The 14,449-nt window shown below is 38.6% G+C and overlaps 1 protein-coding gene across 1 annotated transcript; it reads right to left on the bottom strand.

Annotated features, from left to right (window-relative positions):
- Positions 1-205: 205 nt before the first annotated feature.
- On the bottom strand, positions 206-8,228 carry DAPL1 (death associated protein like 1). Its single transcript, XM_062578812.1, is given in 5 exon segments — positions 206-375; positions 378-381; positions 4,551-4,638; positions 6,737-6,857; positions 8,175-8,228. Coding segments are annotated over 5 exon segments (381 nt in total). The 3' UTR covers positions 206-261.
- Between the last annotated feature and the right edge of the window lie 6,221 nt (positions 8,229-14,449).

Consider the following 14,449-nt stretch of genomic DNA (forward strand, 5'->3'; position numbering starts at 1 on the left):
CAGCTGTCAGACTTCTTGGCATTGAGTAATTATTGAACACTGAAACTGGATTAGACAAAGGCCATACAATAACTTAATAAAACCCAAGTACATTTAGTAACTCTTCTTATAAAATATTTATTAAGAATAACAGAATACAGTCAAACTCAAGGCAGTCAAACTATTTCTACAGCTTTTGGTCCTTTTACCACAGTGTACTACTAAGTGCTATTTAGAATAGAAACTCACTTCTAAGTAAACAAGAGTATTTTAATGTCTATATTAATATTTCTGTGGCTGTTGAATAATGTAAATTCTTTTAGGCAGCATGAACTTCTCCAAGACAGGCTGTGGCTTTTGGTGAGACACTTGTAATACTGCTGCAGGAATTTCGTGGTGGATCTGTAATATTAAGGTGGAGAGGGGAGGGCAGTCATGGCAGAATACAACTTTTCTGCTATTTTCTTCCTAAATTCAATTACTTGAGCAAAGTAGTTTAAAAAGGTAATAAAAGCTAACTGTAAAAAAAAAGTTGACGTGATCAATATATAAAACTCATGCTAACTCTGTACATCTAATTATAATTTGTGCTTTCAAAGTGATGTTAGTCTGACAACCAGATGATGTTTTTTCAATGAACAATGGATTTTTCTCCATTATTAGTTTCACTGAATGGGCCATGAAAGTAAGCAGACCAAATAATCAGTATCCTATAGAGTTAATAGTAAAGTTGCTGTTTTTTTTTTCCCTCTCCTTTTTCAATTTCCCAGATTCAAATTGCCATCATAGTAATCATTATGGTATCTATCACTTTCTAAACTACTAAGGAAGCTTTATCCTTGAGATTGTGGAAGGGAAGAAGGGAATGGTAGGTCAGAACAGAGGATCTAGGAAGAAGAAGAAGAAAAACCGGATGAGTTGCACCTACTCTCCTTAACAAGCACGTCTAAGCCAAAGGTCAAGATCCGCATAGTAAGACTTTGATCCTGTCCGCTAACGAAAGGCTGCTGCTGACAAGGTGTGACTGACGTTTTATTAAGCTCTGTGGAACTCTTGTATGCTTTCTAAAGACTGCAGGTGTACAACAAAATATAGGTGAGAATTGTCAAGTCTTCAGATTAACATGCAAATCAAAAAGTTGCTTGTAAAAATCAGCTCTTCTATGTGTCTAAGTATAGGACTGTATCAACAGCCCAGCAAGAGATTGTGGACAGAAGCTGTAAGCAGAACGATGACCAGAAGGATTCATCAACCGCTTGTGACATAACATTTTAGATCATCTTGTAGTATTTCCAAGAGAGAAGTCAAGATGACAGCATTAACTACCTAAATCTAATCTCAGGCCTCAGGTGAAATAATTGCATATGATATGCAGCAACAGCATATGATATGTGGCAATAGTGGAATATGCTGCGCCTGTTGTCTCAGGGATCACTTACAGCAGTTTGACTGCAGGTTGCCATCCTGGTATCCATTGCATTAGTCTCAGCAACCCTATCCACTATCTTCAAGAAGCTATGTTCCTGCTTCTCTAAGTTGGAGACAGAGAGAAATAAAACTATTCCTATCATTAAGTAAAGAACTGAAGACCAGGTTTTGTTCTGGGTTGTAATTCCAGCTCTGCCACAAACTTACTGTGTCACTGATAATGTTTTCTTGACATTTTTAGAAGTCTGAAGGCAACATATTAGTTTTTTAAAAAAGTATACACCTTAATATCTTACTATACTTTTCTGTAGCAGGTGCAGTTACTCTGTGGTTACTTATTTAAGGTTAAATAGGAGTGGAATCAAACAAAGCAGAATAAGGCAGGCATGCTAGTTACATTTCAGCCCTGTAGCACCTTAACTACACAACCTCTGAAGAAAAAGGTCATCTCAGGAATGTTTAATGGTAGATCACAGACCTATAGATTTTAGATGACAGCAGTTTAAAGAATCATAGAATGGTAAGGTTGGAAGAAAATTCACTTTTTGATTTGTTTTGTTTAGGAGAGGCTCTGAGAAACATGTACCTTGTTCTGCTAGATATTTACTTTGTCTAGTGCATCTGCTAGTAAGACACGTACCTTTTGGATTTTTGAAACTCTGACAATGCAGAAGGAAAGGAAAAGAAGGTATACTGTTATCAAAAGTAAATAATTTAGACAACTTAAATCTTCGGGGGGGGGGGGGGAGGAGGCAGCGAAAGGGGGAATAGGAATCAGAACAAGGTCACTTCACTTCGACCACTCCAGCTATCTCATCTAATATAGACTTTTGGTTCTTTAGTTACTTAGGTACTCCAGAAGCTCCATGGTATAGATATCTCCTTTCTTATGGGTAAAACATACCTTAGTATTTAAAGGTCCCTAAATGTCTCACAGTTGGGGGAATAACTCACAGCTTTCAGGGTAATTTTAAGAGATACTACGACAGGGTTCAAGAGCTGTTTGCCGTTTGGACCAGCCTCCTCAGCAAGCACGGAACAAGCTGTCACGAGGACAGCATAAACACTACCTGAAGTTCTTCTTAGAGATATGACATAGTATTTAATCTGGTCCTGCGTCAGTGTATCGTTATGCATAAAACTTGGATTTCTAGTGTGTTACTAGTTCTTGGCTAGGGCTAAGAGGATTTTTTTTTTTAATCTGTTCTTACACGAGGAGTATATTCCTCCAAGCTAGGTGCCAAAGCAGTTACTTTCTGAGCTTTGGAATTTAAGGTGAAAAACACAGAATCTGTAGTTTGCTCTAAAAGCTTTATGAATTTTAGATGGGAACATGTGATCTTAAGAAAGCTAGCACTTCCCCCCCCCCAAAAAAAAAAAAAAAAAAAAGGCAAAACCACATCAAACCACCAAAAAACACTCATGCTGAACAGAGAGCTACCAAACACTAACAGAAAGTGCAGCACAGAGTTCAGATTTGCTATAAGCCTGGACACTTGGACTAGGACTGCAGGAAAGGCAACTCCAACGAGACAAAAGTCAGAGCCCATTCCTGAGGGCAAAATATCCATTTGCAAATACTCTTCAAGAGTAAGATAACAAACCCACTTATAAAACAATGTGCTGCCTACCTATACCTAATCAAATAATGTTTATAACTGTCTCCAAAGAAACCAGAATGAGGACAGCCTAGAATTCACTCTTAAGGGATTTAAACCAACATCTACCACTTTCAAGAAAGAACCTACAAGATCAGACCGTGGACTCCTGTCAGGGCTGGGCCACTGTGCGGCAAAAAACCCTCAAGTTTTAGAGGGCTAGGAAAAGAGTAAGCAGACACTATGTGCGACAACACTCACAAAAAGGGGATTTCCAACTTCTGGTCCCAATTTCCTTAAAAGCTGGGACCTTTCTTTGAACCTGACATAAGAGAGAAGGGTATTAAATGCATACCAGCTATAAATATCAAAGGGATGGAATTTTAGGTCCCTTCTCCAAGTTCAGCACCTTAACCATAACAATTCATTTCACTCCTATGAATCTTGAGCCTTTTCTGTGAAGTGGCTCAGCTTTAACAGGAAGCATCTAGCTCATTGGTGAAAGCAAGTGATACAGTAAGAACTGTTTTCAGCTGACAATGGGTTAACATTCAGGTCTTCCGTTTTCTGGCAAAGATCCTAACCACTGTAATGGAGAGAACATGTACACCATTTATTGCAAAGTGAGGTAACGGTTATCAGGACATAATAGATGCGTTCCAAGCGTAATCATTGGATAAGGCTCCTTCAACACCTCAGTGTCACTCTGAACCACACTGTGATGATGGAGGAAGCTAGGTATCTAAATAGTTCTGCAGTTCTGAATGTGCCCCAGAAGAATTGCAGGAAACTAAGGTAAGGACCTTTTAGCCAAACAAGAAGATATCTGCTGAGGTAAGGTGCTTCCAAATTGAATGGCCATAGAAAAATTTTAAAACTGCAACTGAAACAAAAACCTCAGTCTCTAAATCCTATTTAGGCACTGTGTTCCTGTTCCCCTTTGGATTTGAACTCTAATCCAATTTCAGGAACATCACAAGTCATTAAAGTATTACCCTCTTATCCCTATATTGGCCAAATTAAGCTTTTGTTAAATTAAGTGATGTTTAACAGAAGTGCATATATTTTTAGAAAGGTATTCAGACTTGGTTTAGAAAGGCCGTAAGACTTGTTTGATCCACCACTTGAACAAATCACTGCTACCTCACTCAGAAGTAAAAGTATGATTTCATTTTGGTGTAAGATAGTCTGAGTAATCTTGAGAAGTGGAAGTCAGAAAAAGCCAAATTAGAGAAAGGAGACAGCCAAACTGGGATTGAGGGAAGAAATACAGAATACTAAACAGCACCTCTTCTTTAATATATGAAGACAGAGAAAAGATTCAGCCTCTGTCTCACATAGCCAGGCATTTTCCTCAGGTTTTGAAGTTTTTTTTTTTTTTTTTTTTTTTTTTGAGCAGCAGACTACCTCAAAAATGCCTTTTAAGTTGCACAAGTTAATTTAGCAATTAAACTTTTCAAAATTGAGTTGTCTTTTTTTCCCCAACCCCCAGTTCAATATCTGTAAACTTTTACTATCAGAGAACACAGCCCTGAAATGCAATACCTTATGTTCTCATTTCTTGGAATTTTAGCATACTTCCCAACAAATCCATCGTCTTGTTTTTTAGACACTCTCATACCTCCAGCTTTCACTGCAAGAAGAAAACATAATTTATTTAAAACATCTGCAGAATTACATACTAAACACTTGAAGAAGGTGATAAAATAAAAAACCCTCCCAAGAAAATACTTATACTCCAGATAACTGTTAAGTTAAACACTGGAAGGTAATTTCTTGTCAACTCTATATTTCGCTTTTAAACACACACCAGAAAAAATGAGCCAGAGAGATTCACCAAAGACTTTAAACTTCTGTATCATGGTATAGCCAGACCACCTTCCAAATACCATAATCAAAAGTCATTAGATCTTTAGTTCCTGGAAGCTATATTAATTCTTAATACATTATTAATATGGCTTCTTCTCCTCAAAATCTTAAATATAATAGATTCAACTTCAAATTAAAAAGAAAAAAAACACAATTCTAAACAATTTGTTTTCAAATTGAATGTGACTAGCAGTAATGTTACATGATTTGTTCAAGTTATTTTAGAATAAAGCTAATAATGCTGACAAGAACAAGCTATATACTTATCTTGCACTTACGTTCTGATAAGTTTAATTATATGGTATTAAAATGTCTGCCAATTACAAGTGATTAGCACCAATCAAGCTACAGATGACCTAATAATAATTTAAGTTTTGAGATATGTCAGAAAATTCAATTCTGAAAAAAGGACATGTAAAGTAATTTGAAATGTAATCCCCCCCATCTACCTGTTCACAAGGGTCTTTAAAAGTTTTTGAACTGCCAGAGTAAGAAAGCACAAACTCAGTGTGCATTTCTGATTATTTTGAACTAGTAGCTTCATCTTACTGCAAGGTTCTTTTTGTGAATAATCAAGACTAGTTTTCAGATTCAAATTTAGGTGAATGGAAAGAATAGCATAAGGAATAAACACTGAGAAGTACTAGAGAATTCTATCAGCCAAACAGCATGTGAAACAGCTCTGCCAGCGTGTTTTTTTTTTTTTTTGAGCAGATATAACACACACCCATTTTTCATCAAATCTGAGTACTTACCTCATATTTCCAGGCTGCAGGTTTAATTAATATAACTAATCAAACAAGAATTCTCCTTAGACATGTCTAAGGTGGGCTTACAGCGCTGAAGTTCTGTGACACCTGGGCTTTTCTTTTCTTTTGAATAGTCAGTTAATTATACTGCAGTATAAGCAAATGAGTCATATAGTATTTTTACAGCTGCAAATACATGCCAGATGGCTAGATTGAATAAACACTCTTTCGACAGTCTAACTGCAAAATGAAAAGCCTCCTCTGAAATGGAAGTGTAAATAATTTTCAATAATCTGTTAACAAAGAGCACTAAGAGTCTAAAAACCTTCAGCTTCCAAGCTGTGAAATACCCATCCTACTCTTCATGAACTGGAGCTAACATGAGAGGCATCTTTAAACAAGAAAATTCTCCCAAAATTTGAATTAGAGTAAAAAGATTCAAGAATTTTGCAACTGAGATAGTGCCAAGATCCCAGATGTGCTGTTGCCCCACTCCAATAAAAATTGTCAAAATAGTTTAGATTGTGAAACAAACGAAAAACCCTCATCAAATCTCTTCCCTTGACGAGTCCTAATGAAAACAACTTTCAAACACATATGAAATTTAACATTTGAACAAAGTGTCTCGTTCAAACAAAGTATTTGAAAAAGTCAGGCTCTTTCAAGGTCTTCTTGGTATCAATTTCCCTTTACAACCGGCTCATCCAGAACACCAGTGTAAGTTACCCAAACATTCTTCTACAGCTTGTTAAGCATTTAAATTTATTGCATTTTTAATGAATCAAACCCCAAATGAGATTCCAGCTACCATTTTGGAAGCAGATACAAACTACCTCCGTGACTTTCGGCTTAGCATGCATTTGCAGAACCAGTGATTTGTAAAGACTGGTGGTTCTGGTAGTTTTAACTTAGCCAGGTGAAGCCATGTAGGCAAAAGGACACTGTGAGGCTTTATGAAAAGCACAACAAAAAGTGACATCCAAAATCAGAAAAGATGTTTAAATATCAAGTGGCACATCAGGAATCTTGTTTACTGCAACAAGCCCTCTGGAGAAAGATATTTGTGCTGATTAGAAAAAACAGAGAATGCAAAAATTCAGTCTTTTCACTGACCCGCAAACAGCTGCTGGTAGCAGCTATCAAACCCGCCTACACACGCCCGCGGCGGCGGAAGAGCCAGAGCTGGACACTGCTGTTTCGTTTGCTGAGAGCTGTTAGAAAGCTTTAACGCCCACTCCAATTTTCAGGTTCTCGGAAGCGTCCCGTGGGTCCTGTCATCTAAGATTTGAGAGTTCAGGACTAAGTGCCAAAACCTACTAATTTCAGTACTTTCAGTACTAGAGTTACCACAGCTTTCCGAAGACAGACCTCCTCCCGCCTCCCCCAAACCGCCAGCAGCGCCTCCCAGCTCCGCCAAGGCCGCGCGGTACGAGCAGGCGCCGTGCTGCTCACCGGCCGCCTCACGAGCCGGGCGGCGCGGCGCGGCGCGGCGCGGCCGGGGTCACCGCGCTGGAGCAGCGATGCCCGTGTCTCCTGCGGCTCCCTGCGCCTTCCCGGCGCTGGCTACGGCGGCGGAACCTGCTGCCGCCCCGCTCGGCGAGCTGGCGGGCGCGTTCGCCCCGCGGAGGGGCGGGCAGTCCGCGACAAGCGCGGGAAGGGCGGCGGGACCGCAGCTCGCGCCTCGGGCCGCCCGCGCCTCAGGGAGCGGCAGCTGCGGCCGCCCGGCGCGCGCGCCCAGCTGCAGGAGGGCGGCTGCGGGCGCCGGCCCCGCCCGCGGGGGCGCCGCCGTGGGGCGGGCGGGAGCGGCGGCGCGGAGCGCGGGCTGCGGGCTGCGGGCGCGGCCCTGGCCCTGGCCCTGGCCCTGGCCCTGGCCCTGCCGGCGGGACGGCGGCCGCGGCGAGTGCGCGGGTCTGTGTGGGCCGCCGAAGCGGCGCTGGGCTCCCCGCGAGCGCTGCCCAGCTGCAGCCGGGGGGCGGCGGGGCGCCCGCGGAGGAGCGCGAATCTCATCGGAAAGCGCCGAAGGTGGGCGCGGCGGCAGGAGGCGGCGGCGAGGTCGGAGCAGGACTGGCGGCTGCCCGGGCCGCCCCGGCGGAAGCCTCGGTCCGTCTGCCCGCGTGCAGGTGGCCTTTTCGTTATTCTTTCTTTCATCATTTTGTCGTATTTCTACACTTTTTAAAAACTGATACAGATTCGAGCAATTTCCTGCAGACTGTTTCTCTTTCGTTAGTATTTTGTTGAGGATTATGCCTGCCTGTATGTGTCTTAGATTCTTTATTGTCGTTTTGGGAATTTTAGACATTTTTTGTTGTTTTTTTAGCTTAGTTTGCTACAGAATCCAAGTTCATGCAGTTAGCCGGTGTGTTTTGATGTATTTCTCCCTGCTACTGATGGTTTTTGAACCCGTTGGGTGCTTTCAGCCACGTTCAGCAGGGGCCTAGAGATTTCAAAAATAATTCCTTGCTCTAAATTTAGTGAAAATCAATTTGTGAGCGGAGAAGAAAACCCTTTTCAGCGCCTCAGAGGAGGGACGGGCTCCAGTATGAGCTCACACCTTAGCAGAGGCCGGGGAGTTGGAGCTCCCCACGACAGCTCCTCTGGACCTCATGCTTTCCTAGAGCCAAACCCAGTCGCTTACAGGATGCAGATTCCATGGAAACCTCCTCTGATTCATATGCAGGTCAAGAAAAAGTCTGTTTTAGTCAATGGAGTTAACAATGACTTAAGTGGCATAGAAGGATAATTTCACTTATACTGCCGGGTATCATAGCATACCATCTCATTTTTTGCTGTCTTAGTAGTAAGATATTTATATATATTTGGCTGTATGGTTTTGTTGCAATTGTTATGCACTGATGGAAGTAATGAAGTCCGTGTCAAGTTAGGCCTGACCTTCTGTCCTGTCTGAGGAAAGCATTCTCTTCTGGGGCAAAAACCAGGTGGTACTGCTTTTCTGGGTGGTACTGCAACTGAGCTTGGTTTTAACTGTCAGTGATGCACAGTGCAGCTGTGGGTCTGTAGCCCAAATGTGAAGAATAATGCCTGACGTAGTGGTTAAGAACAACGTGCTGTTGTGTGAATTGTGTAACTGTGTATTTGCTAGGTTTCTAAGACCAAAGGCTAGGCCTCTTAGTTGTGCAGTTAGTTCAACAGAGAAGATTATTTCTTCAGCTGATCAGAAGATGCACAAATATTGGAGGAAAAAAATCACTTCTATAGTTATTCCTTATTTGTGGTAGGAAGCCATACTGAAGTAAGGAAGCCTTAGAGAGATGATTGGAGACATTTCTTTAGTCACATTTTTTTTCCAATTTTATACCAGTATTTTAGCAGTAAGGCTACCAATATATTTTTTAAGAACTATATAGTGATTTTTATTCAAAGTAACAGATTTTAGAACTTAACAAGATATGTCTTATCTTCTTCAATCATTAATATGTACTTGAGAGAAGTGAAATGTTGATGTTCACATACCTTGTTTAACCCCCCTCATGATTTTAATATAAAATGTTTTATACAACAAAAGCAATTAAAAATTATTTACTCTTTATTTTAAGGTCTTGACATATCATTGTGACTAAGTCTTCTGTTCACTAGATACTGATACAAGCCTTACATTTTTTTACGTGTCAGTTACAGGAATGATCCTCCTTTCCATTTTTCTTAATGATCTACTAAAAACCTGAGAAGGCTAAGAATATGATTAAACACATTAAAATCATGAACTAACGCAGAGATGGGGAATTACTGTCATTTATTACTACTGTCATTTATTACTGGTGATTTATTTTAGAAGAATTTATTCTGTTCCTGCTGTATATACCTCACTGAAGTTTAATTTTTCTCTGAGATACAGTAACTTACATGCTAACCAACCATGAAGTCTCAAACAGATGAGGAAAGCAGTAAGGACACATGTTACAGGAAAGCATAACAAAAAAACAATCAGGAGAAACCACACCGATACTTTAAAAATCTTGTTTCCTATCATCACTGGATTTCCTAAATCCGCGAGAGAAGGATGTTTAAACAAGAGATTTTGAAGATCCAATTCATTTATCATAATATGAAGTCATGCAGTAAACTTGTATCCATGTTAGTAACAATCAAGTCATTGCTCATGAGTTGTTTATGGAGTTGGACTTTAATTTTCTGTTTGAATTGCAATCGCTTGAAAACAATTGACTCTTTGTATTACTATACTCTTTGAACAGACAATCTAGCAAGCACATTGCTGAAAAGCAGCCTTATTTTGATAAAAAGAAATCAGAATCAACAAATGAATATGTAGATTCTTTATCTAGCTTATTTTACTGTTTGTATCTGGACTTGTCCAAATGGTAGTCGTGGACAAGTCTCTCCAGCCACTGGTTTTTGTACTGTCGTGTTGTACTGGGATTAGAAAGTATGGAGAGAGGTTGCTATTGCTACCAGCCTGAAATGTAATGTAAAGCTGTTGAAGCTGTACTCACTCAGGCTTCAGTCCTATGAGTCACTTAAACACCTTTGCAGGGAAACAGGGATTGCCGTTTTGGGACTGTGGAGATCTGGGCTCAGAACTCTACCTCTGTATATAGCTTAAGGAGTTGTCCCCGGACTGGCATTTGACCTACCAGTGAGGTCAGAAGCAGCGTGTACAGCTTTAAAAATTAGTTTACCTTTGAGATCTTGAGTATGATTTAACTAAATAGAGCTTTAGTGCTATAGCAGCAAAGACTGCAATCCCTGAGACATTTAAGCAACATATGCTGCATTCCAGTGTGCAAAAGCTGTTTAAATATTCATTATTAGCCTATGTGCTTAAAGAAGAAAGTTTAACAAAACTTTCAATTGTATTTCAACAATACAGAAAAGGGCATGATGATATTCACAGACTTTTAATTTACAAGAGATAAAATCACAGACATCTTCAAAATATGCCTTTGGAGGCATAGCATCCAAAATACACCTGCAGTATTCCAGAGAGCTACTTCTACCCTAGAATGGAGCCCAGATGATTGTTAACTAATAGACATAGATGCTTTCTTTGCATCATGAGTTATATGCATATTAAAGCAAAGAATTTCAAAAAACAGGTCTATTACAACTCATTGTCATACTTCAAAAACATAGCAACAAAGCTTTTGACAAGGCCTTTGGAATTGCCTAATGTGTAATAATAACATAGAAGTATACTACTTCAGCTATCTCACAGAATTTATTAAAAATACCCACCTTTCATAATATTGAAACTTTCCATTATTTTTTCACTTCGGCTGAAAGATACAATTTTGTCATTCAGAAAATCCAGACTGAATTTAATTTACTCTTTGAAAAGCTGTGATGTGAAATGAAATCTTTGTCCACAGTGCAGTCACTCTGCGTTCAGTGGCACCATAATTTGACCCTTAATTAGTGAACTATATCTGTGGAATGACTGTGACATTGGTGCTGATTTTAAATAGATATATTTTCAAAGAGGCAACAGCAGTGATAAAGTTTTATAGCAACAAAAACAACATGCAAAACTGCAGCAGACTGGGAACATCCATTGTTTTTCTCTACTGCTTAATGTATTAAAAAAGTTTCATTAGTCGTAGTGAGCTTCATTTAAAATTTTCCAGCACTGGATGGCATGAGCAGATTTTTCATGTGTGAGTTCATTGTAATCCTTTTCCATTTTAAGTAAGAATCCAACAACTTAGTTACAGAGTGTTAATGAAATATAATACATTCTGTTTAAATACTGTCATTGACAGCTAAGACATCTAAACATCTTGCTTGTTTTCTTAAACTTTTTACTGCCTCAGGTAAGTATCAAAGTGGTACGGCTAATGAAGTATCCTGAAAAGTTAAAGAAAAGCTCTTGCTGGAAGCAACAGAGTCTTGTTTCAAAAGTAACATTCATTAATATTCTATCTTATTCCATCTGATTTTTTTGCATTATTAGTACCTATTTCTAAAATAATTATGTTGTAAATTATTACTCAGTAAGATTTTTCTGAGTTCCATCTGTGATTTGAATAATTACATACTTCTGGTAGTTAATCCTCTTTTATTCTATGCAGAACTAGCATCATCTAAGATAAAGGTCTGATTATAATAATATTACAACAAAATATAAGAACAGGAAGTAGATATACCTAATTTTGAACTATTTAATATTTTTATTCACATTTTCATTTTGAACATTTAAATTAAAAATTCTATTTAAAAATTCCCTTCTAATGTTTACTATCTATGATATAAATTATGTTGAGGATGAAGAAATTTTTAGTACAAATTCTGGCATCTTCTTGAATCTGTCAGTACCAATAATCTTTTGTATTAAGATAGTGGAGGCCCCTAAGAACTATGTAAGATGATGGACAAGTGAAACAGGATAGCTCCTACTCAGTAGGTATAACCAGACAAGTCAGTAGTGTGTGTATGCATTTGTTTGTCTATGTATACATGTGTGCTGGTGAGGGAGAACAGTAAGTAATACTAGAGCATTACCAACACTTGCTTTATTTTTTGCGTTGCAATACTCTGTGGCTTAAAATAACAATGAAAGTATTGCTTGCAGTTCCTTGAAATAAGTTGTCACGTAAGAATAACTTGTTCCTAAGTCTGAGGGCAAAATGTTCATACCTTGTAATTAGACTGTGTTATTTTCGTTTGCATGAAGTTACTGAAACAATAATGCACACTGCCAAAGAGATTTTTTTTCCGTTATGTTGTATCCATGTTCAACTTTGGTATGTAAATTATGTTAGTTTCATAATTTGTTTGGGATTGATTTATGCTTGGATTTCAGCAATTAAAAGGAGAGTGAGAATGTAAAAATAGGATGTGATTAAGTGGAGGCAGAAGGAGGGGAAAATTAAATAGAGAAAAAAGGAGGAGAGAACGTGCAATGAGAAACCAGTAGGGATTTACAGCAGGACAGCTACCATGATGGATGACCACAGCTGGCTGGGTTTCTTAGAGCAGGAAGAGTTAAAGGACATCCAGTCTAAACCCAATCTATTTGATATTTTAATTGTTTTAGTTCTGCAGGTATGAGGCAGGAAATAGCTTTGAAAAGCAACAATTTCCTCCCTTGAAAAGCAACCTGTATATATTAAAGTCAATAGTAATGCGTGTCTCTGCCAATAAGTGTTTAGCTTGGAGTGGATGATCAAATTTTTGATTGGGGTAAACAATTCTTTCAGATAAAATGATTGGAAGGAAAATAACAAACTTTTTCTGAAATAGTTGTTCAGTAACAAAAGATTTTCGTATTAATGTCACTGCTTCATCTGAGCCATGTTGCTTTTTTGAGTTTGTTTACATAAACATATGTATGGTGCCCTCTTCATATCTGAACTGAATAAGATGATTTGGGAAGTTTTCCTTGAGATAACCCAGCATTTCTTTCTTTCTTTTTTTTTCTACTTCTGCTAGTAGCAAGAACAAATGAACCAAAGTCAGTATCAGTTTACACTGGCTGCATACCAGAAGTTTCTTTTCTCTATTTGCATGTTAGTCATTATTAAGATATTGTCAATAAACATCAAACCTAGAAATTGAAGCAAAGCTCTTAAATCCTTTTATCATTCCTTCTCACGACAGCAGCATTAGCCAGCTCAGGCTGGCATTGTGAAAGGAGTTACGAACTTTTTATTGCTGGCATATTTTGAAAAGTGGCAGTAGTTGTTACCTTACATGGTACTTTCATTTCAGAATTAAGGCCCCGTTAGAGCTCATCTACTCAGATCAGATATAACCTCTTTTATTGGGTATTTTTGTCTGTAAATTGCTGCTGTTTTAATTTGCTGGGGCAGCCCACATTTGTCTTTTTTGGTGATGGACCTAGAATTTATATAGGAAAATAAGACTCTCAGAGATGCTTCTGAACCTGCTAGCAAGATAAGGAAAAAATAGGTGTGGGGAAAAAAGAGTGAGAGAGAAAATTGAAATAAAGAATGATGAAGCATGTAGAACAGGAGAATCTGGAATATCCATATGAGTGCCTGCTTACCTTGCTGCAGCTTACAACTCCTGCAGGAGTTTGACACTAAATCTGTACGCAGTCCCTACAGTTCAGACTTTTGGAAGTCTGGGCGTTGAATTGTTTGGATTCTGTTGCTGCCATGACACCTATTAATGATATATATGGGCTTCATGTTTCTGCTTAAAATGATAGCAATGTTAGTAAGGTAATCATCTCTACTTGTTATCTAAAACCATACTTTTCAGTATCAAGAATCAGTCCTTCCTGGCTTTTGCTAAAAACAAAACAGTATTTTTATGAAGGCATAAAAGCTTTAGCAGTTCTCATCCATGCTTCCTGTATTTCACAACCTCTGTAAAACTCAGTAAAAGAAGACAACTCTGAATAGCTTTAAATTTGGATCTTTTGTTGGTTCATGTGTTTCAGCTTGGGCATTCAAGGAGTTGTCTAAGTGATAACCCTTTAAATGTCTTTAAAATCCAGACTTTAGGTCATCTGGTAAGAGTCTGTGCTTTTAGTAGTGAAGGCACTAGGTCAAACTGAGCCATTTGCTTAATTTAGTTACATAGTATGGAATTATAAATGCAAAAATAAAAAACATTGAAAACTGGTAGTGAGGGTGAATCATAAAATAAATGGAACATAAAAGAAACTGATTTTTAGCATACAGATTGGAGAGGTGATGTTGCGTAACTTTGCCGCATAAGGCAGTCGTGTAATACAGATTTAGTATATCGCCTATACCATTAATAATAGAAAGGCTCAGTGCCCCTTGTACATCTGTTCCAGAAATTCTTGTGAAATCTTGAAATCATGAAATCATGTCATTCTTTGATTTAAACAAGAAATAGTAACTTGATGTTGTGGAATTC

Source organism: Rhea pennata, chromosome 6 (genome assembly GCF_028389875.1).
Source record: "Rhea pennata isolate bPtePen1 chromosome 6, bPtePen1.pri, whole genome shotgun sequence".
Taxonomy (NCBI): domain Eukaryota; kingdom Metazoa; phylum Chordata; class Aves; order Rheiformes; family Rheidae; genus Rhea; species Rhea pennata.